Raw genomic sequence first — 23,180 nt, 5'->3', positions numbered from 1 at the left:
AGTCTACTATGCTGCACCATCTGATCCAACTCTTTTATTTGACCATTGGAGAAACCATGGCCTAGAAAGAGCAACTAACTTGTGAAAAATATTATGGGTCCTAAGTGGTGGGGCTGAGACCCGAGCATCGAGTCTGATGCCTTTCAAGGACACAGAAGTCACTGCACAAGTCGGGGAGCAAACTCCTCAGACTTAGTGCTCTTGTCAACACCAGCAAAGTGGTTTGAACCTCAGCTCTGCTGCTGCTACCTGGATGCTCTTGGGACAGTCACTTACTTTTCTGGGTTTGATTATTCATCTGTCAAATGAAGGGGTTGAACTATGTTAACATTCTGTTATGAAGTACCTCCCAGCCCTGACACTCCGTGTCCTAAGGACTCCCTCAGCCCTGAATCCTGTGTCCTAAGAGCCCCCCCAGCCCTGACTTCCTGTGTCCTAAAGGCCCTCCCAGCCCTGACACTCTGTGTCCTAAGGGCCCTCCCAACTCTGACATCCTGTGTCCTAAGGGCCCTCCCAGCCCTGACACTCTGTGTCCTAAGGGCCCTCCCAGCCCTGACACTCTGTGTCCTAAGGACTCCCTCAGCCCTGAATCCTGTGTCCTAAGGGCCCTCCCAGCCCTGACATCCTGTGTCCTAAGGGCCCTCCCAACTCTGACATTCTGTGTCCTAAGAGCCCCCCCAGCCCTGACATCCTGTGTCCTAAGGGCCCTCCCAGCCCTGACACTCTGTGTCCTAAGGACTCCCTCAGCCCTGAATCCTGAGTCCTAAGGGCCCTCCCAGCCCTGACATCCTGTGTCCTAAGGGCCCTCCCAACTCTGACATCTTGTGTCCTAAGAGCCCCCCCAGCCCTGACATCCTGTGTCCTAAGGGCCCTCCCAGTTCTGACATCCTGTGTTCTAAGGGCCCTCCCAGTTCTGACATCCTGTGTTCTAAGGGCCCTCCCAGCTCTAAATCCCATGCTCCTATGAATGTTTGGGCCAAGCACCCTATTCTTGATCTGTTTAACTGAGCACTCCTCCAGAATTATAGACAAGCTGAGAGAAGGCCCCCCATCATCACTACTATTTTTCCAAGTACTTTCCCTACAGTGCTCCGTGAAGTGGGTATAGTAAGCATTATCTCCATGTCATACATGAGGAAACTAGGGCTCACAAAGGTAAAGAGATCTATGCAAGGTTATACAGTCCAGACCACTGAACAAACACTTATTAAGTGACTACTGTGTACCAGACATCCTGCTGAGTGCTAGAGACACAAAGAAAGGCAGAAATAGTCCCTGCCCTCAAGGGGCTCACAGTCCAACACAGCTACGTAAGGGTCAGACCATCAGTTCAAACTTAGGTGCCATTAAAACAAGCTGCTTTCTCTAAAACAGACCAAAAAGGACAGGAGGACCAACTGGGGATGCCAGGGAAATCCCCCAGACCATGCCTCACCAATTCCCTCCCCCAGCCAGGTTAGCTTCTCCCTCTGGATAGTGCTTTGGGATCCTCAGCTTTCCATGTTTCTTCCCTAGGGTGACTCTGGGGGGCCGCTGGCCTGCGAAGAGACCCCCGGCGTGTTTTATCTGGCAGGGGTTGTGAGCTGGGGGATCGGATGTGCTCAAGCTAAAAAGCCAGGAGTGTACTCCCGGATGACCAGGCTTAAAGACTGGATTGTGGACACCATCTCACCTGGCCTGCAGACTGGCTCCACCTTCTCACCTGAGAAAACACCTGTCACGACCAGTCACCCCCTAGGAGCAATCTCAAGCCTGACCACCACACGTGTGACCCCCGGCAAACTGACCCCCAAACCAACCAGCCCAGCCACCCTCAAGACCACCAGCCCCGCCACCCTCAAGACCACCAGCCCAGCCACCCTCAAGACTACCAGCACAGCCACCCTCAAGACCACCAGCACAGCCACCCTCAAGACCACCAGCACAGTCACCCTCAAGACCACTAGCACCCCTACCAGCCAGCCTACCAGTGAGACTGCTAGCAGACCCACGACAAGCAAAACTACCCCTCGGCCTGCCGACGAAACTACGACCAGGAGGCCTACCAGTGCGGTCATCACAGCAATCAGGACCACCAGTAGTAAGCCGCCCCCTCCACTACAAATCCACCAACTGGCCACACCCATTCAGCTTCCAGGTACAGTAATAATTCAGAAAAGTCAGTTTGGGCGGCTTGGGCTTCTTGACCATTACCATTCTCAGCCCGTGCTGAACCACACCAGTTAGAGACCACACCCTAACAAGGGAGGTTCACTTGTATTCTGCGCTCACAAATCATCCATGAGACTCAGTGCTTAGGGACACAGATTTGGAGCTGGAAGAGCCCTTAGAGGTCATCTGATCCGGCTCCCTCCTTTTACAGAGGAGAAACTGAGGCCCAGAGAAGCTCAGTTACTGGCCCAGGGTCACACAGGCAGTACAGAGCAGAGCTTAACTTTAATTCCAAGCGCTCTCGGCCAGTGTGCTTTCCTTGACAACAGGCAGGCTGCCTGCCTTCATTCATCCACTGAAAAAGTGAGCGAACAGGGAAGCTAGGTGGCGTGGTGGATAGAGCTCCAGCCCTGGAGTCAGGAGGACCTGAGTTCCAATCCAGCCTCAGACACATAACACTTACTAGCTGTGTGACCCTGGGCAAGTCACTTCACCCCGTTTGCCTCAGCTTCCTCGTCTGTAAATTGAGCTGGACAAGAAATGGCAAACCACTCCAGTATCTCTGCCAAGAAAATCCAAATGGGGTCAGGAAGAGTCGGAAAGAACTGAACAACAAAGCTCAGTAGGACGCAGCCATGGGACCCGGCAACCCAGAAAGCCAGTGAGATCTTGGCCCACACTGGGAGGTTTATCTTCCAGAATAAGGAAGTGGGAGTCCAACTTTACTCTGCCCTGGTCAGACCGAAGTAGAGTACGATGTTTAGATAAGATGGATCACCTCCAGAAGAGGACAGCCAGGATGATAAAGCCCCAAAAAAAGTGGATTCAGGGGCAGCTATGTGGTGCAGTGGATAGAGCACTGGCTCTGGATTCAGGAGGACCTGAGGTCAAATGTGACTTCAGACGTAACACTAACTAGCTGTGTGACCCTGGGCAAGTCACTTAACCCCATTACCTAACTAAAAAAAAAAGGTTTTTTTAATTTTAAAAAGTGGATTCAGATCCCACCTCTGACTCCTCCCTGCATACTCTTGGGCAAGTCACTTGACTTCCTTGGGCCTCAGTTTCCTCAACTGTCAAATGAGGAAATTGGACAAGGTGACTTTTAAGGTTCTTCTATCTACCTTCGCAAGGTTGTTGTGAGGATGAAATGAGATATTTGTAAAGGGCTTAGTGCAGTGCTTGGCACACAGTAGGTGCTCTATAAGTGCTTGTTCCTGGACCCTTCCCTCCGCCTTCCAGCTCCAGATCCCTGATCCTAGAACAGTGAAGGGTCTTGAGCCCAGGCCACAGGATGATTAGCTGAAAGAACAGGGGATGTTAGCCTGGAGAAGACTCGGAAGCAAGATGACAGCTGTCTCGAAGCATCTCAAGGGTTGATACGTCCAAGAGGAATTAGGTCTGTTTGGTTTGACCACATGGGTGGAACCAGGAGCCGTGGGTGGATGTGGCAGTCACGTTTGGCTGGGACATAAGGGAAAACTTCCTGCTAACTAGAGGTGGAATGGGCTTCCCAGAGTGGAATGGGCTGCCTTGGGAGGTAATGAGCTCCCCCTCCTCAGCACTTCTTCAAGCAGGAGCCAGATGGCCACTTGCTGGGTATTTTGTAGGGGAGACAAGTCTTTTGGGCATTTTGGACTAGATCCAACTCTGAAATGATATGATTCTAGGATTGCTAGTCCACCCAAGCAGGAATCCCTTCTGTAATGTCCCTGACAAATGGTCGTCCACCCTCCCCTCAAAGACCACCAGTGGTGAGAAACTCACTACCTCTGCAGGCAGCCCATTCTGGGAAGCTCCAGCGGTCAGGCAGCTTTCCTTTGCATTGAGACTAAATCTGCCTCTCCACACATTCCCCACAATGCTTCCAGTAGCAGAATAAACCTAATCCTTTTTCCACATATGAGAGCCCAATAGGTTCTAGAGTAATCAATGTTCTCACAACTGACATTTATGTAGTGACTGGAGGCTTGAAAAGCATTTACATACATTGATAATGTCTGCCCTAAATCTTCTCTCCTCCAAGCAAAACATCCCCAGTTCCTTCCACCGAACTTCCTACTGGATGGCTCACAATCCTCTCTGTTTCCTGGCTGCCCTTCCCTGGTTGCCCTCCACCTTGTCCAGAGTCAATCATTCCCAGCTGACTTTGCATTCCTTCCACAAGCCAAGTGGAGAAATGGAATATCAGCACAAAAATGAATAGGTCCATTTAGGGAACCCTCAGAGGGCCCGGCCAAGCTCAGGCAGCTGGCTAATGGCCAGCAGAGATCAGCCATGATCAGTGCTAGTGGATGGGTCCTGAGTCGAACTTTATAGTCCCAAGCTAAAGTCTTGTTCATTTCATAGAATTCTGGAATGGAAAGGGGCCTTACTGGGTCATCTAGTCCAGTCCATGATTGAACCTCACTGGACTCCAGTTTCCTCACTCTGAAAGAAGGGTACATTACTATCATCATTATTAACAAGACACTTTCCCCTAAACCACCCAGTGAAACTGCTAGCGCCAGGGTCACCCCAACAGTAACTTTCAGAGCCAGGTCATAGGATCATAGATTTCTAGCAGGAAGGGGCCTGACCTTAAAGGTCATCTTGTTCTCTGCCCTCCTTTTATAGGTTAGGAAACTGAGATTCAGAGAAATTAGTTGATGTCCAAGATCACATAAAGTAGCAAATGGCCAAGCTGGGATCTGAATCCTGGTCACTTGGCTCCAAATCTAGCACTCTTTCCCCGCCTCCTGTTTCCAAGTTCAGTGTGCTTTCCACTAAAAGATACTAAAAAGTTTTATAAAGTACTTTATAAACATCTCATCTGATCTCCACAACCATTCTGGGATGTAGGTGCTTTTTTGTAATCCCCATTTTACAAATGAGGAAACTGAGACATTTAAGTGACTTGCCCATGGTCACATAGCTAGTAAGTGTGTGAGGCAGGATCTGTACTTAGGTCTCCCTGACTCTAAGTCTGAGGCTTTATCACCTTATACCACCTCACTACCAAAAAGATGTTCTCTGAGGTTCCTTCCAGATCTGATAACGGGTGATTCTATGAATATTCCTAACTTAAGACTGTTCTGCCAATGACAGGGGCAATCGCTGTGTCCTCAGGCAGCTGCCCATTCTACTTTAAGAGAGGCCCATTCAGAAGCTCTCCTTTCTAGAGATTAATAAAATTGAAATTAAGAAAACTATTGAGCTAATAAAAAAAAAAACCTAAGACCTGGTTTTATGAAAAAACCAATAAAATAAACCTTTGGTTAATTTAATTTTAAAAAAAAGAAAGAAGAAAACCAAATTACCAGTATCAAAAATAAAAAGGGTGACACCAAGAGGAAATTAAAACAATAATTAGGAACTATTTTGCCCAACTGTATGCCAATAAATTTGACAATCTTAGTGAAATGGATGAATATTTACAAAAATATAAATTGCTCAGATTAACAGAAGAGGAATATTTTAAAAACCTCATCTCAGAAAAACAAATTGAACAAGCCATCAATGAACTCCCTAGGAAAAAATCCCCCCGGGCCAGATGGATTTACAAGTGAATTCTATCAAACATTCAAAGAACAATTAATTCTAATGCTATATAGACTATTTGGGAAAATAGGTGAAGAAAGAGTCTTAGCAAATTCCTTTTATGATACAAATGTGGTGCTGATACCTAAATCGGGAAAAGTCAAAAGAGAGAAAGAAAATTATAGACCAATTTCCCTAATGAATATAGATGCAAAAAAATTTAAATAAAATATTAGCAGATAGATTACAGCAACTTATCACAAGAATAATACACTATGACCAGGTAGGATTTATACCAGGAATGCAGGGCTGGTTCAATATTAGGAAAACTATCAACAGAACTGATCATGTCAACAGAAGCTCTCCCTTCTGTGAAGCCAAATTTAGCCTTCCAGTGACTTTCAACCACCCACTGGTGTAAGCGCTCTCCCCCGCGGCTACATAGAACCAGAGTGACCCTTCTTCCCGATGGCAGCCTAAAATTACTCTCTCTGTGGAAGCTCGGCTCTTTTCTCTGCTTCCCCATGGTGTGGGGAGGGGGTGGGAGGGCTAGGAGGCCAGCTGGCTGCCAGGGTCGCCGTGCATTCCGTCTCTGCCCTCTCCCCTCTCTCCAGACTGCGGTGTCTCTCCGGTGGGCACCCTGACCAAGATTGTGGGCGGCAGCGCTGCCAGCCGTGGGGAATGGCCCTGGCAGGTCAGTCTGTGGCTGAGGAGGAAGGAGCACAAGTGCGGGGCAGTGCTGATTGCGGACAGGTGGCTGCTCACCGCAGCGCACTGCTTTGACGTGTAAGTCCATTTGATGTGACTGAGAGCAGTTATGGGGAGGGAGAATGGAAGGAGGGGGCAGAACCCAATTTCCTCATCTGAGTGGGTAAGGCTAAATGATCTACCAGGGTTGCAGGGTGAGTCCACAGCTCACAGTTTCCCATCTTCCTTAGAGGCCATTCCCTTTCCCTCTCTGGTAGAATCTAGCACCTCTGGTCCAGCAGCAACATCCTGACCCCCTTTGGAGGTCAGGGGCTCCATGGACAGGCATAGAAATAAGCCAGTATCCTAATGGCAACAGTTCCATCATGGGAGAGGGAAGTGAGGAGACCCTGGGAAAGTCCTGAGGTATCTATCTCCTTACCAGCTCCCTAGGCTGACTCTGGGGGAATCTCTCTCCTCCCTCTCTCCTCCACCTGTCTGGTGGGTCTACACCTTCCCCCATCACCTCCTGGGTCTGGCTCACCTCCAGTGCCTATTTCCCCCTTTGATTCAATTCAATAAACATTTATAGGAATACCAAGATAAATCAGACACAAGACACACTCTGGGCCTCAGTTCTTTATCTACAAAATGAAGAGGTTGGAGTCAATGACCTCAAAGGTCCCTTGCAGCTCTAAATCTCTGTTTCTATGTATCTTCCCCCCAAAATAAGGCAATGAGTTTAGCCTGGCATGACCTATGCTTGATGAAGCCCTTCTAGATGTTGGACAACCATCTCTCTAAGGAGCATTTCTAGAATTACCAAGAATCAATGCCAAACTCATAGCCAAGAGTTTGCAGATTTCATTCTCTTCCAGGTTCCAACATGCCGTTCTCCAGACTCGTGGTACTTCCCCCAGTCTCCATGATCTTTCCCAGGCTGCCGACAATGGCCCAGCTCTTTCCATACCCAAGCATGCCATTCTTTCTAGTCCTGGTGACTTGAATTCATCAAGAGCCACCAAGTGCTCTATTCCTATCTCCCTCACTAATCGAAGGCATGCTATGGCACTTGTCCTGTTAGCCATCTTTGTTCTGTCCTTCCTGGGACAAAGGTCCTTCTTCTTGTCAGAGAAGACGGAAGCAAAATAAAGAAATGAGCAGGTCGGCCCTCTCTGTTGTCAGTTCTCATTAGCCTATCCACCCAAGGCCAAAGGTCTTATCCCTTCTTGGATCCTACTCTGTCTCCTAATATATCTTAAAAACAGAACAACCAGAAAACAAGCCCACAAACCCTTTTGTTCTTCTCAGCTTCTCTGGCGAGTCTCAGCTCACTCTGAGCATTACTGCTCCTGACACCATTTTTATAGGATTTCATGCCAAGCTAATATATTCATTCTCTGTGATTTGGCCTTGCTTCCACCTCCTGGGCGTTTCTTTTTCAAATATAAATAGGTTAATGAGTTCCCTTTACCTCTAAACCAATTGCTTCAGACAAATCCCATTTTTCTTCCTGTTAAGTCTTGAAGGAAACTGGGGAAACCAAAGAACTGCCAGAAGGCACTTTCCTGTAGCAACAGTATTAGCAGCATACTGTCATCAGGAAGAGTCTTGGTGGAAGAAGGCACCTTTCCAGCCTTATCTCACTTATTCTACTTTCCAGCCAAATTGGACTAATCTCTGTTCTGTACGTGTCCTTCAATCTTCCACAGCTTGTTATTCTCTGTGCCTAAGTCACCCTCTCCCAATTTCCATCTCTGTTTGCTAAAGTCAGAGTAGTGCTTAGCACAGTGCCTGGCACAAAGTAGATGCTCAATAAATATTGATTGATTGATTGGTTTGAAGTAGGAAGCTATGAGTTAGCACCTTGGTCAGTGTGATGCAGCTGGTCTTAAGAGTCAAAGAAACAAGGGAGTGGCCTAGGGTTTCGGGGTATCCCTTCTCCAAAATTGTGATGATCAGAACAGCCAAGCAAATGGCGCTCCTTCATGTTCCTTTCTGGTGCCATCAAAAGGCAAGAGGCGCCAAAGCAAATCAGATACGCCGATACCCCAGCCTAGAAAGGCTTCAGTGCAGATAGCGCTGCCAGCTAACCCAAGCAAGTCCCAAAGGCACGTGAAATGGGCTGTGAATGCTTTCATCACGCGCCAAGGCTACCATAACAAAATGGAACCACGTCTTCATAGTTATGGGCAAGAGCTTCAGCGGGGCTCTCAACTCCGAGTCTCACAACAACATACTGCAAGACCTGTTCAGGGCAGCTACACAAAACAACTTCCTCCCTAAGCTCGGATTAGATGGGATAAGAGCTAAAATGGGGGAGCTCCTTGGTGTTGAAGAAGGAAAAGCTGAGGAGCCTGAAGTCTTTGAAAAACTTCCCTTCACACAAACTCCAGAAATTCAACCCAACATCGAAATGGATGAAAGAGAGCACCTACAATTCAACTGATTTGGGTTTCTTTTCTTGCTTTTTTTGTTTCTACATCACCTTCATTTCCCAGTATGTCCCTCTCCACTCCTCTACCCAGAGAGGCTTGAGTGACAATATCAGACTAACAAGACAAACACAGTCTCACTGCCATGGGCAAACAGCTGTCACAGTGGTAGGGAGGGAGGGGAAGAAGAAAGTCCCTCTTCCATGGCAAGTCCAAAGGAGAGTTATTAGGGTACCAAGCCACAGACTCAGAAGAAGGAAGGCGGAGGGGGGAAAAATTGTCTCTCACTTTTAAAGGCTGTTCGTTAGCCAATCCTCTTTGCCACAGGCCCCATATCACAATGGCGTCAGGACACAGTCCATTTGGAGCTGGGCCAGAAGCCCCTGATTGCAGAAGAGGCAAAGTCACATAGGTTGCTGGAGGTAACCAAGGCATAGGTTCAGCATCACACGTGCTCCATGGGATGGCCCCAAAGGCCCATCCCCAAGCATATTCCACAGAATGGACTCATTCCAACCCCCATCACACAACACTAGTAAAACACTTTACCAGCTTCTTTTCAGACATGACCCTGATCCCACTTTTTCTTTAAATAAATTTGCATTGGTATCTTTTATTTCTGTTGCTGAAATTTTTCCCTCTATTCTGTCGCCACTTCCTTCCTAGAGAGCCATCCCATGTACCAAAGAATATTTTTTAAAGAAAAGTTTCCACCTTTCTTAATTAAAGGATACTTGCTATCAAAAGATGAGAGTGCCAATGACCCCTCCAAATACAGGACTCCAAATCTGTGTTTGTGTATTTTGCACAAAGTACTCACAGCGTGTATCAATCAGTCAGCAAGTTATTAAGGGCTTCCCATGTGCCAGGCACTAGGCCAGGTACTGGTGATACAAGCGCCATACAAAGACTAAGCCCTACTCACTATCACAGAAGAGGGGGTCCTGAAAGGGCCAGGAGCAGAAAGAGCAGCTTAGTAACCACCAAATGGTCGCTGTTGAACACGGGCTTTCATTGACATTCCCTTTAATGATCAACACCGTGGCTTGACTCAACTCCACCCTCGTAACTTGTACTCACACTCAAGGGACCACACTCCGAGTGCTGCCTATTTTTAAAATAGACCCTGAATAGTGAAAGTGGTAGAGTATTGGATGTCCTCATGGAACCCCATTTCTCTCTTTAAAACCCACCATAAACATAGTAATGTCAAGATCTGACATCTTTCAGGGAAGCATTGTAAGTCTAAGGAGGAGACGCTTCTGTCTAATCTTAAACCCATCATCACCTTTCCTCATGGCCTTTTCACATATGTGCCGCCTGTTTTACAGATGGGGAAACTGAGGCTCAGAGGGGACATGACTTGCCCATAGTCATCCAGTCCTAGTCAGAGGCAGGATTCAAATCCGGGAGCTTCCATTTCAAGTCCACAGTTTGCTCACTTGCTCTGCATTGGCTCTTTTATTAGGTCTTTACACTGGTTCGTTTTGTATCATAGTTTTTTCTTTTTTTAATTTATTATTTTCTTTTCCCCAATTACATGTAAAAACTACTTTCAACATTCATTTTTAAAACTGAATTCCAAATTCTCTCCCTCCCTCCTCACTTTATTTCTTAGTGTTGTCATTCAGTTGTGTCCAATTCTTCATGGCTCCATTTGGGATTTTCTTGGCAAAGATACTTGAGTGGCATGCCATTTCCTTCTACAGTTCATTTTACAGATGAGGAAACTGAGGCAAACAGGGTGAAATGACTTGCCCAGGGCCACTCAGCTAGGAAGTGTCTGAGGCCACATTTGAACTCAGGAAGATGAGTCTTCATGACTCCAGGCCCAGCACTCTATGCACTATGGCGCCACCTAGCTGCCTTTTTGCTTCGTGTTGTATACCTTTATTAGATAGAAAGTTCTTTGAGGGCAGGGACAACGTCTTATTTATCTTTGTATCTCCCCTAACAACCAGTATATGGCCTTGCATACAGTAGGCATTCAATAAATGTATTATTGTATCAGGAGGCTCTTCTCAAAGAAGCCTTTCCCTGACTGCCCTCCCCGAGAGAGTCTTCCTTCCATGTTGTAGGCCAGAGTAACTGGACTTAAATGTAGTCATGTCCAAAATCAAAACGTTACAAAGAAATGGATGAAGGAGAGGAAATAGCATCTTTCTAAATTGGTATCTTGGACACTCTAAAAGTGTCCTCCAAGATCAGGTCATTCTGGATTTACGAAAAGGTTCCCTGGGGAAACTGGTCTTCGGCTTAAGAACTTCAAATGAATTCAATAAACATTTATTAAGCACCTACTCTGTGCCAGGCACTGTGCTAGGCACCGGGGATACAAAAAGAGGCAGGAGACAGTCCCTGCCCTCGCTGCAGTGAGCAACCATGATTCCAGAAGCCCAATGATGAAGCAAGTTAAACACCTTTTGAGAGAGAGGTGGTGGACTGAGGGTGCAGAATGAGATATATATTTTTGGACCTGGCAAATGTGGAAATGTGTTTTGCTTGACTATGCTTTGTTATTTGTTAAAAGGTTTTTGTTTTTCCATTGGGGGGGAGCAAAAGAAAATTAATACTTAAATTTTTTTTAAAAAGCAAAATAAATGAAATTTAAAAAGAAAAAGAGAGAAGAGGTGGAAAGGACTTTATATTTTACAGACAGGGAAATGACTTGTCCAAGGTGACACAGCCTTTGAAGGCTCAAACCCTGGTCTGACTCCAAATGCAGCTACAATATACTCTTTCCCCTTGTCTCTCCCATTTCCTGACATGGAAATTCCCTTATCTCTGGCTCCCCCTGCTGCTCCCGAGGATGCCAACAAGACGCTCCATAGTTTCCGGGCTGGCCATTGACGAGCTGAAACACATTTCTCTCTCTTCATCAGTCATCTTCATTGTCCGCTTTCTGAGAGCTGGCTCAGTGACGAGTGGATGGAATGCTGGTTTTGGAATCCAGAAGACCTGAGTTTGAACATTGTCTCAGGCACTTACTAGTTTACCTGAGCAAATCACCAAAACTCTTAGCCCATTTCCTCATCTGGAAAATGTGAGCACTGAGTTCCAGAGGCTGTTCTGAGGAGCCAATGAAATCACACCTATAGAGGGCTTTGCATATCTTAAAACTGACGTAAACATTAGCTACTAGTAACAATAATAACTTTTAAAAGAACAGGTGAGGGTGAAAAGTCACCCTGAAACCGAAACATTTCAATGACTCCCTACAATTTCCCAAAAGAATATTATGTTAAGGGGCAGCTAGGTGGCGCAGTGGATAGAGCACCAGCCCTGAAGTCAGGAGGACCTGAGTTCAAATCCAGCCTCAAACCAAACACTTGACACTAGCTGTGTACCCTGAGCAAATCACTTAACCCCAATTGTCTAAAAAAAAAAAAAAGAATATTACGTTAAAATCTAAAGGAAAAGTGTTTTCACCAAAGCTCATCATTTACCGTCTCAGCCCAGAAGCTGTTGTATATTTCCTTAGGATCACAGAATCATTGATTTAGAGGACTAAGAGAGCTCAGAATTATCAATCTAGAGCCAAAGGGGCCTCCAGAAACCAACCCCCTCATTTTACAGGAAGAGACAGAGGCCAGGGAAATAAATTACTTTTGAGGTAGAATGCGAACCCAGGTCCTGTGACTCCAAAGCTTCTCGGTCCTTCTTTTTTTTTTTTTTAAAGGCAATTGGGGTTAAGTGACTTGCCCAGGGTCAGTCACACAGCTAGTAAGTGTCAAGTGTTTGGTCTGAGGCTGGATTTGAACTCAGGTCCTCCTGACTTCAGGGCCGGTGCTCTATCCACTGTGCCACCTAGCTGCCCCTCTTCTCGCTCCTTCTTACTGCACAGCCTCTCAAATTTGAATGTAATAGAGAGCATCTTAGCTTGGGAATTCAAAGGTTCTGCCTCTTGATAGTTTCATGACTCTGGGCAAGTCCCATCCCCTATTAAAGGACCATAATGCAACGCTCGGTCATCCTTGAAGTGGTACAGAAACAGGATTAGCTCTGAGCCCCTTGTTTCTGCTAACTCTCCTCTCTCACCCACCTTGAAGTTGTCTACCTGGCTTTTATTGGCTTCTTGGTGCTCCCTTTGACCTAGGTCCTCAGAAATGCCCCTCCCGCTGTTCATCAGGTGGTCTCCCTCCCCTGGGTTTGCCAGGTATTGTGAAAATAGGGCCTTAGTTCCACTAGAAGGAGAGAGAAGGAACATCTGACTAAGTGCCTTAGGTATATCACCTCATCTGAGCCCTCAGACACACCCTGTGAGGTAGACAGTATAAAGATTATGATTATGATCATTGTCATTGTTGTCTTTGAAGAGGACCTTGACTTCAGGAAGGTGATGCCATGACATGCAAGTGAATTGAATTTAGGCGAGGGAGGGCTGTGCAAAGACACCAGCCTCACTTTCTCCTCTGAAACTATCCGGATCCAGTGGCCGGATATAGATCAGGATGACTGGAAATGGCCCTCATGATTCTGGTGCCCATTTTATAGATGAGGAAACTGAAGTTCAGATGAGTAGTAAATCTAAGACTTGGATTCATGTCTTCTGGTTGTTCATACATCCTTTCCACTGCATTGTCCTGCCTCTCAGATGACAATGAATGTGATTACTGAATGCCCTTTACAGGAAGTGGGAGTCAGTTCATATATGGCATTGAAAACTGCCTCTAGGGTTTCCTCAAAGTACTTGGCCAGGGCTGGTCCACTGGAGACCATGGAATTCCAGGGCTGCTGCCCTCATATCAGCTCTGTGGATTTGGGACCCAACTCAACTGCCCATCCTCAAAGAAGCCTTCCCTGCCTGCCCTGTGCATTGTGGGAAAAGAGCTGGCTTTGCTCGACACTTACTAGCTGTGTGACTCTGGTTAAGTCACTTAACCCCATTGCCTAGTAAAAAACAAAATTAAAAGGGGCAGCTAGGTGGTGCAGTGGATAGAGCACCAGCCCTGCAGTCAGAAGGACCTGAGTTCAAATTTGGCCTCAGACCAAACACTTGACACTTACTAGCTGTGTGACTGACCCTGGGCAAGTCACTTAACCCCAATTGCCTTTAAAAATAAAAAGCTGGCCTTGCTCAAAGGGTCCCTCGATGTAGAAGCTGGCTCTGCCACTTGGCATCTTGGGCAAGTCACTTAATCTGTCTGATGAGGGGCTTGGATCAGATAAGCCCTAAAACCCCTTCTGGATCTAAATCCTAGCCTTTTCTCCCTCTTTGATTCAGTTCCTTGAGGGCAAGGACTCAACCTCATTCATCTTTCTAGTGAGCTGTGCAGAACAGGTATTTATTGGGAGTGGAGGGAGAAAGCTTCTGTGTCCTGGAAGTTAGGAGTCAGGGCACTGGCAGGAAGACCACAAGCAGGTTACTTAACTTCAGCCTCAGTTTCCTCAGCTCTAAAATGAAGGTAATACTTGCAGTCCACTTCACAGGGTATGAAAATGCTTTAAGATGAGTAACTATTTAATAGCCACACTATGCGATGACTGATAGATTTGACTCTTCTCAGCAATGCAATGATCTAAGACAACTACAAAAGATTCACGATGGAAGATGTATCCACATCCAGAGAAAGAACATGGAGTCTGAATGCAGAGGGAAGCATGCTATCTGCTCTCCTTTTCTTCTGTTGTTTTTATTGCTTCATTCTCATGGTTCCTCCCATTAGTTACAATTGTTCTTTACATGACTAATGGGAAAATATGCTTAATATGGATGTACAATTAAGAGTCTATATCAGACTGCACGCTGTCTTGGGGTGGGGGAGGGATGGGGAGAAAATTTAAACCTCAAAATCTTATGGAAGTGAATGTTTAAAACTAAAAATAAATAAAATTATTTTAAAAAATAAACAAGATTGGTAGCTATTAGTGACTGAGTGAAACCATCAAAATTCTCCGTGGCTTCAGTTATAGTGACCCCAACCTGTGGGTGGCCTTCCTGGGGACCGCCTCCCTGAGTGGCATGGAGGGGAAGGTTGAGAAGGTGTACCGCATCTACAAGCACCCATTCTACAATGTCTACACTTTGGACTACGACGTGGCCCTCCTGGAACTCTCGGCTCCTGTGAAATACACCAGCGTCATCAAGCCCATCTGTCTCCCAGAGCACTCTCACCTTTTCACTGAAGGCACAAAGTGTTTCATCACTGGCTGGGGATCCATCCGAGAAGGAGGTAGGTGAATCACCTACAGCTTCCCCCTGCACGGCCACTGCCCAGTCTCCCCACCCCACCCCCCTCTAATCCAGGGCTCAGGGATCGGGCAAGTCCAGCCTAAGCAGAGGCGGGAGGCAGATTCACCAGATCACTTTACAGATAAGCTCTCCAAAGCACCAGATCTATAGTCACACAGGGAGAGCTGGCATCTCTGCCTAGGCCCTCTGACTTTAAATCTAACACATTTCAGAAAGGAGGAAAAATGAGAACAGGGAGTGGGAATGAGAAGAGAATAAGCATTTATTAAGTACCTACTACATTCTAGAATGGCACAGGCGGGTGGCACAGAGGATGGAGCACTGGGCCTGGAGTCACAAAGACTCTTCTTCCCGAGTTCAAATACAGCCTCAGACCCTTACCAGCTGTGTGACACTGGGCAAGTCACTTCACTCTGTGTGCCTCAGTTTCCTCATCTGTAAAATGAGCTGGAGAAGGAAAAGGCAAACCACTCCAGTATCTTTGCCAAGAAAACCCCAAATGGGGTCACAAAGAGTCGGATACAACTGAACAAGACATTATTTCAAGCACTGTCTCCAATAGCGTCCTCTGTTACCATTTTACCTAATATCCAACAGCACGCTTGCTAAGCCAGATGAGGCCTGCGGTACCATGGAAGAGCTCTGAAGTTGAAGTCAGAATATATGGGTTTGAGTCCTAGCTTGGGCACTTCACTTCCCTTTCTCAGATCTGTTTCCTCATCTGCAAAGTGAGGCTGTTGGCCCGACAGTTTCCAAGGACCCTTCTCCTTCTGATCCACCTCATTTCCATCCAGCCCCTCCTTCATGCCCACTGAGCCCATCCTTCACCTGCAGAGACTTCCTCTCCCGTTCACTGTCCCACAGGGCCATGTAGCTGGAATTGCCACTTCATACTCCTCTACTAGATGCCTCTGCCCTACTATGCGGTAGACCCCATGGTAACTGGCTCTATTCTGAAGTGTGTTGGTTAGATCCAGGCACATTTTAGGAAGGGAAATGAAAAGTTGGAGCATGCCTACAAAGCAACCATGAAGAGTAAAGGTGAAGTCCAAGTGTAAGGAGTAAATGAACTAGGGATTTAACCTGGAGAACTTCAGAAGGCTTGGGCTTAGGAGGTGACAAATGGGTTTAAGTATGTGCAGGATTGCCACCCAGGGAGAGACTGGACTCACTCTGCATAGCCCCAGTAGAAGCAATGGGTCTAAGTTGTGGAGAGGCAAACTGAGGCTGGTATAAAGGAAAACTAAACTAGCTGTCCAAAAGAGGGCTGGGTCACTAGCAGAGGTGCTGGCTCCCCCTTCCTAGAGACCCTCCAGCAGAAGCCAGGTAAACCACTCGGTGGGATGTTCTAGAAAGCAGTCCTGACATTCTCCACTTCACTCCTCACCCACCACCCAGCCCTCCTCGAGGCCCCTGCTAACTGCCATTTGTGTTGAACAGGGCTGATGGCGAGGCACCTGCAGAAAGCAGTCGTAAACATCATTGGAGAGGACACCTGCAGGAAGTTCTACCCCATCCAGATCAGTAACAGAATGCTGTGCGCAGGCTTCACCCAGGGAGGTGTAGACAGCTGCTCGGTGAGGTCCCAGCTGCACTGTCCCCAGGCTCCCCAGGACAGCCAATCCTCCAGGCTTATCTGTAAGCAGGCAGCCAGCCTGGCCCAGCAGACAGGAGTTCTCATTTGTAAAACTGGAATATTTGTGCCATCTGGTTCGCAGTTCTTATGGGAAAAGCACTTTATAAACCTTTAAAGCAGTTTTAAGCACCCTGGGAGGAAAGCAAGGGCAGAAAGGATCATTCCCATTTTACAGACTGGGACACTAAGGCCCACACAGGTGATATGGCTTGCAATGTGACAGCCAGTTAATGGTAGAGCTGAGATGGCTGCCTAAGCCCCGCCATGGGCTCCTTCTGTGTAACTCACTGGCAGTGAAATCCCCTCTTCTCAAGAGCCCAGCAGGGGGAGAGGGTGGCCTATCTTCTCCAGGGCCTCAGTTCAGCTGCCTCTGACCTTCCTGCTTCTTGTCCTCCTTCCAGGGTGATGCCGGGGGGCCGCTGGCTTGCAAGGAGCCCGCCGGGCGGTGGTTTCTTGCTGGGGTCACCAGCTGGGGGTACGGCTGTGCCAGGCCATACTTCCCGGGTGTCTACTCAAAGGTGACAGCTGTAAGGGGCTGGATCAGGCAGAACATCAGACTGTGACTGGCCAGGAAGACCAGGAGGCATGTGGCCAGGCCAAAGTTCCCCTGGCTTAAGGAATCAACCTGAAGCAGGCAGTGGCTGCTGCCCCCTAAAGAGCTGCCTGTCTCCTTACGCTGGACAGCAGTGAGAGCCAGGAAGCCAAGAACCATTCCCCCGGGGTAACTTACGGGATGGTGGTGTCAACCACCTGAGGTGGGATTAGGGCAGGGGAGGGTGTGGAGAGTTGCATTTAACATGGCGCAATTGTATTAGGCTCTTTTGTACAAGTAAACATGACCTGTTTCAGACTCTAGCTTGTGAGGGAAGAATGACTCAGCCCTTCCCCAGCAAGGCCACCCCAAGTCCAGGAGCAAGACTGCCGGAACAAAGATCCATTACTTACTAGCACTAGTCACAGGCAGCGAATGTTGGAATTCTGTGCCTTTGTATCCCCAGGGCTGAATACAGGGAATCTCAAACATATTAGCTGGCACTGAATAAATGTTCGCTCGATTTTACTCCACTAGTTGGGTGACCAAGAACTAATCGTTTAACCTCTTGGAGACTCAGTTTATACATCTGTAAAATGGGGATAATACTTTAATACTTGTATTACCTGCCTCGAAGTCATGCCATGTAAGTCTATGTAATGTAAGTGCTATAGGTATGTGAATTATTTCAGTCATCATTCCTCCCCCCATATCCAGAGCTGACCCTCACAGGATGAGGTGACTGATTGTCGCTGGCATCTCAGCATTCAGGCCAAGGCCCCCCCTGAATCCCTGTGGCACCAGCCAAGTGGACCACCAGACCAAAGGGAAGTCAAACAGCCAGGAGGAACCCTACCCAACCCTTAAAACCCACAACCACATCCTTGGTGACTGGGCGTTACAGTAGATGGGGCACTGTGCCTAGAATCAGGAAGACCTCAGTCTGAATCTAGCCACAGACACCCTGAGACCTTGGGCAATTCATTTCCCCTGTTTGTCTGCTTCCTTAACCATAAAATGGGAATAACAGCACCTACCCTGCAGGGCTGTTGTGGGAACTGGATGAGATCTTTATAAAGCACTTAGCACCGTGCCAGGCACATAGGTGCTGTATAAATGCTGCTTATTATTATTCTTCTTTATTCTCAAGGCAGCTGCAGCTAGAGGTCTCGAAAAGGCTGTCACCTTCATGACCATCTGGGCTAGCACAGCCCCATTATCCAAAGGGAAGTGGAAGAGGGAAACAAGAGGAGTAAGACAGTCTAACTCACACTATTAGGCTAAGATTTGAGTGGAAAGAGATCTGGCAGTCACTGGGGGATTACAGGACCTGCCCATGGTCACATGGTGACAATGACTCCCCAGCCGGGCCAGGCAGGGCAGGACACCCCACCCAGCAAGACATATCCCATCTCAGAGGCACAAATCTTGGAAAGAACCAATCCATACGCTTCTCATTGCTCACAAGAGGCAGAGAAGCTGCTCTGGTGTCAGACAGCAATTTACTGTTTTCCAGATAAATGACAGGGGGTGATGACATTGTCCCCAAGGCTCGTGAGCTGCACATCCCCCACCTGGGGGAGCCAATCACATCTTTCCCAGGGAGCAGCCGAAGGCCCAGCTCTGAATCAGTGTGTGCTGGGGCCAGGTAAGGTCAGGAACCTCCGCGACGTGGCCAGGAGCTTCCGCAGCATGCAGGAGGCCACCATTTGGCTATAGGCTGAGACCACAGCAGAGAAGGGAGAACTGGGCCCTTAGAGAAGGGCAGAGATCCAGGCTCCACAAACAGGGCTTTTATTAGTGTGCTGAGGAGGAGGTGGGGAATCACCCCCCTGCCCCTGCCTTATTCCTTTCATTCTCAAAGCACCCTGTCAGAAGGGAGGGCGGGAGGATGAGCTCCCTGGCTGTGTCTGTGGCTGGCCCGCTCTGGGGAAGGGGGACGGCCGGTCTGGACAACCCAGCTAGAGCTCCTGGACGTCCATGAGAAGAGTACATGCCTCACATGTTAGCTCGCTCCCGCTGCAACCTAGAATTGTAGGCTCGGGACACTGTATTCCAGGCATCCATGTACCGATCCATGCACATCGCAATACACTTCTGAAGAGGAAACAAACGAGACAGGTAGAGAGGGGGCTCAGCGCCCTGCTTTAACTGCTCCTAGATCCTATACGGGGCAGCTCAGTGGAGTCGGGAAGACCTGAGCTCAAATCTAGCCTGAGATACCACGCAAGTCACGTCCCCCTGCCTGCCTCAGTCTCCTTATTAGTAAAATGATCTGGAGAAGGAAATGAAAAACCACTCTAGTATCTTTGCCAAGAAAACCCCAAATGGGGTCATGAAGAGTCAGACACGCCTGAAAAACAAATTCTTCTTTTTCTGGGTCTTCAGACCGTCATCCAGACTGGATTGGGGGCCAGGGAGGGCAGCCACACATGACCAATGCCCACAGAACCCTAGAGCTGAAAGAGAGTGGCTTTCTCCTATCTCCACAGAATGGTTCCTGCTGGACTTTACCAGTAGGCTGGGGCAGGTTTTCTCTCGACTGTGTCCTGTACAGCCCTGTGTGGGGTCCTCCCCTCTGGTTAAATGGCCAGATTCCCCATTTTGGAACCCCCTTGTGCTGCTACAACGACTAGTAGAAGGAACATAGACTGACACAGAAACAGCAAAGTTCTAGAGTTTAAAGGGCAGCTAGGTGGCGCCACAGTGCACAGAACATCAGGGCCTGGGGAGACTCCTCTTGAGTTCAAATTCCGCCTCAGACAATTCCCAGCTGTGTGACCCTGCCCGCTTCAGTTTCCTCATCTCTGAAATGATCTGGAGAAGGAAATGGCAAACCACTCCAGTATCTTTCTCAAGGAAAGCCCAAAGGAAGTCCCGGAGAGGTGAATGTGACTGAACAATAAAATCTACGAAGGCAAGGTCTGAATCCTGATTCTGCTCCTTACTGTCCTATCACCCACAACTGCCCCATCTGTAGGGGCTATGCTAGAGGTCTCAAAGGTCTCTTCCCAGCCTGAAATCCTGACCCGCATGACCCCGCCTCTCCAGGGGCACTCCCTCGCTGTCTTCCTTCCAACAAGCTGCAATCTATCCTCTGGTTCTAGTTCTGTCCTCTGGGGTCAGACTAAACAAGCCCTCTTCCCCATGACAGCCACTTATCTCTCCAAACAGAGGAATCACGACCCCTTTTAAGTCTTCTCTCATCTTTAGTTACTCTGCCTTTTGGCTCCTCTCACTACCCTAGCGGAGACAGTCAGTCAATGAGCATTTACGAAGCACCTACAACGTGCTGGTCGTCTGTCCTTCTTTCTGGAAGAGAACCATGACATCAGGGAGGGGAAGCCATGACGTGCCCCTGATATCGTGGTCTTTGAGAATGGAAGGACAAACAACCGCCACTGCCACCACCTGCAAGGGGACTGGACTGAAGCGAGGCAGGGCTGGGCAAGGTTCACCAGCCTCTCTCTCCTCCAGAGCCATATGGGTCCAGTGGGGACAGATCAGGAGGACTGGAGATGGCCCCGGATGCCATGCAGTGGGAGACCTTGGCCTTTCTAAGCTACTCTTTAACAGGTTTCAGTTTGACTGAAGCAACGCCCATTCAGTGATTAATTAATTATTAGTAAACATTTATTCAGCACCTACAACGCACTAGACACCGAGCTGAGCACTACAGATTTACAGAAGGCAGAAAGACAGGCTCCGCCCTCAAGAAGCTCACCCTTGGGCAAGGCTAAAATAAATAAATAACCGCGAAGTAAGGAACCAGGATTCAAACTCGGGAGCTCCAAGCTTGTACTCATTACGATGACAGGCTGCCTCCCGATTCTTCTGCACCTGCTGGGTCCCTCGGCAGTGCTGGGCACAGCCCCTCACCCTCCTTCGGGTGCCTGGGGGCACGTACTGCTTCTTTCAGTCACTAATTCTCCGGGTCCCCTTCCAGCCCCCCCAAAGGGTCACCAGTTCTCGCCCCCTCTCTCCGGGACACCCCCATGGGCCACTCTGCTCCTCCAGGCTCCCTAACCTTCACTCTTAGTGACTCGGCTCACTTTCTTAGGGCACGTGCTGCCCCCCGACCCCAGTCCCGGGGAGTAAGGCGGAGGGTTACATCCACTTAGCTCAGTGCCAGCCTCCCCAGACCCCCCGTGGCTGAACTCCGAAGGGTCCCCCTTGCACGGCAGGGGTAGGGGTCACTCCGGACAGGACCAGGGGAGGATGCCTTGCTCTTGCCCGAGATGCGGCCGGGCGGCAAGAAGCCGGCCCACGGCCCGACCCCCCCCCCCAGCGGAAGGGGCGGGGGCGGAGGAGTGGCGGTCCAGGGCCCCGCGTGGGTCCCCCCGCGAGGCGCCCTCACCTGCTCGGAGTTATCCAAGGCGCTGCCGGGCTTCCCGATGCACTTCCGGAAACACTTGTTCGTCATCCTCTGGAAGGGACAGGGAGACACAGTGACCCGCGCGCCACGGGACCCTCGGCCTGGCCCTCGCCCCCGCCCCCAGGCCCCAGCCCCACACCTGCAGCAGCTCCTGCGCGTTAGCCACGGCGATTTGCACCTTCACTTGCTCCATGATGAGCCCTGGGTCCAGCTTCCCGCCCCCGGCCCCCGCCGCACCCCCGAACTCTGAACCGAAACTGCCCTCCATGGCCCCGAAGCAAAGTCACCCGGGCGCCGCCACTGCCGCCGCGTGCGCCAACCCGTACCAGTACTCGTACCGGAAGCTGCTTCCTGCGCACCACGGGAAACGGAGTCCCAGGGGAACCAAGAGCGGAAGGGGCGGGGAGAAGTCGGCGAGAAAAGGAAAAACTACGGAGCCCACAAGGCCACGCGCCGCGGGTCGCGCGCTCTGGAGCTGTACCCGTAGGGGGGAGACTGAGGGCCGTTAGGTGACCCTGCCCTTTGCGCTTGCGCAGCGAGTTAACTGCCTGGGCCCGCTTAAAGGGGGTTGTGATGTCACTAAGCTCTCCCGGTCCCGCCTCACCCTTACAGGGTGCTTTTAGGTGAGCAGCGAGGGTCCCTGCAGTCCGCACTCCTCCGCTTCCGCTAGAAGCTTTGGCGAGGAGCACCACCCCACTCAACCCCTGCTGCCGCGCAATGCAAGCCGGGATATCCCCCAGCTCCCCAACGTCAAAGCACAAAGAACTTGTAGCCGTCCAGCCCCGCGCGCAGGCGCCCTGCCCAGCCGAGACCAAACCCTGAGCGCGCAGGCGCCAAGCCTCGCGCCAGCCCGCCAGCCATACCTCGGCGCAAGTGCCCGGATCCGTACATTTGTGTGACCCCCCTCACGACCGCTCTCCGCGCAGGCGCCCTGTGCTCCCCTCCTTTTCCTGCTCCGGTGGCACCTTCACACCCACCAGCTTTCCCCAGATCCCCACACTCTAGTGGGAGCCCTAGAAGGAGGCGCGGGTGGGGAAACTGAGGCACCCCACGAGAGCTGAGATTTGAACCCAGATCCTTTGACTTCCTTTTCTGCCAGGGCAGTAGATCCGGGAAATGCTGCAGCTAGGCTTTCCCTGCGTTGTAGCAAACGATAGAGAGAAGGCATTATTACATCAGGTCCGTGTTAGCTTGAAAGTGTGACAGAGCTCTTTGGTCCCTGTTTCACGTGTATTCGAGGCTTTGAATAAAGGCAGCTAGGTGGTACAGTGGTTAGAGCGCCGGACCTTTAATCATGAGCAACTGACTTCAAATCCAGCCTCAGACACTTACTGGCCATGTGAACTCTGCACCTACCTCTCAGGGAAAGGTCGTGGGGATAAAATGACAATTTTTAAAAAAATTTTGTTTTTAACTTAAAAAAAATTTTGAGTTTCAAATTCTCTTCCTCCAGTCCCTCCTCCAGCCATTGAGAAGGCAAGCAGTATTATACTCATTATACGTTTGGTCATGCAAAACATATTTCCATATTAATCATGTTGCCCAAAAAAAAGCAAGAAAAATACAGTGAAAAGAAATACGCTTCAATCTGCAACTCAGGGTTGGTTCATCAGTTCTCGGAGGTGGATAGCATTTTTCATTATGAGTCCTTT

General features: G+C 49.1%; 2 protein-coding genes across 3 annotated transcripts in view; one reads left to right on the top strand and one right to left on the bottom strand.

Annotated features, from left to right (window-relative positions):
* Nucleotides 1–17,681, top strand: part of TMPRSS9 (transmembrane serine protease 9) — a 105,125-nt gene extending 87,444 nt beyond the window's left edge. Inside the window, exons 15-19 of one of the 2 annotated variants that reach the window (XM_021008871.2) lie at nucleotides 1,516–2,137; nucleotides 6,285–6,456; nucleotides 14,700–14,965; nucleotides 16,426–16,562; nucleotides 17,023–17,681. In XM_021008871.2, coding sequence (XP_020864530.1) covers nucleotides 1,516–2,137; nucleotides 6,285–6,456; nucleotides 14,700–14,965; nucleotides 16,426–16,562; nucleotides 17,023–17,184 — 1,359 coding nt within the window. In that variant the 3' untranslated portion in view covers nucleotides 17,185–17,681. Of the gene's footprint in view, nucleotides 1–1,515; nucleotides 2,138–6,284; nucleotides 6,457–14,699; nucleotides 14,966–16,425 lie in introns of both variants that reach the window. The other variant, XM_021008869.2, reaches the window with a different exon arrangement.
* Nucleotides 17,682–18,638: 957 nt separating this feature from the next.
* On the bottom strand, nucleotides 18,639–21,860 carry TIMM13 (translocase of inner mitochondrial membrane 13). Its single transcript, XM_021008875.2, has 3 exons — nucleotides 21,668–21,860; nucleotides 21,511–21,579; nucleotides 18,639–19,250 (listed from the first exon to the last, which is right to left on the bottom strand). The coding sequence occupies exons 1-3, from the start codon at nucleotides 21,794–21,796 to the stop codon at nucleotides 19,152–19,154; spliced, it is 297 nt and encodes a 98-aa protein (XP_020864534.1). The 5' UTR covers nucleotides 21,797–21,860; the 3' UTR covers nucleotides 18,639–19,151.
* Nucleotides 21,861–23,180: the final 1,320 nt, after the last annotated feature.

Source organism: Phascolarctos cinereus, unplaced genomic scaffold (genome assembly GCF_003287225.1).
Source record: "Phascolarctos cinereus isolate Bilbo 61053 unplaced genomic scaffold, phaCin_HiC Scaffold_4;HRSCAF=312, whole genome shotgun sequence".
Lineage (NCBI taxonomy): Eukaryota > Metazoa > Chordata > Mammalia > Diprotodontia > Phascolarctidae > Phascolarctos > Phascolarctos cinereus.
The sequence above is the reverse complement of the archived record's forward strand: the minus strand, read 5'-3'. Positions and strand labels throughout refer to the sequence as shown.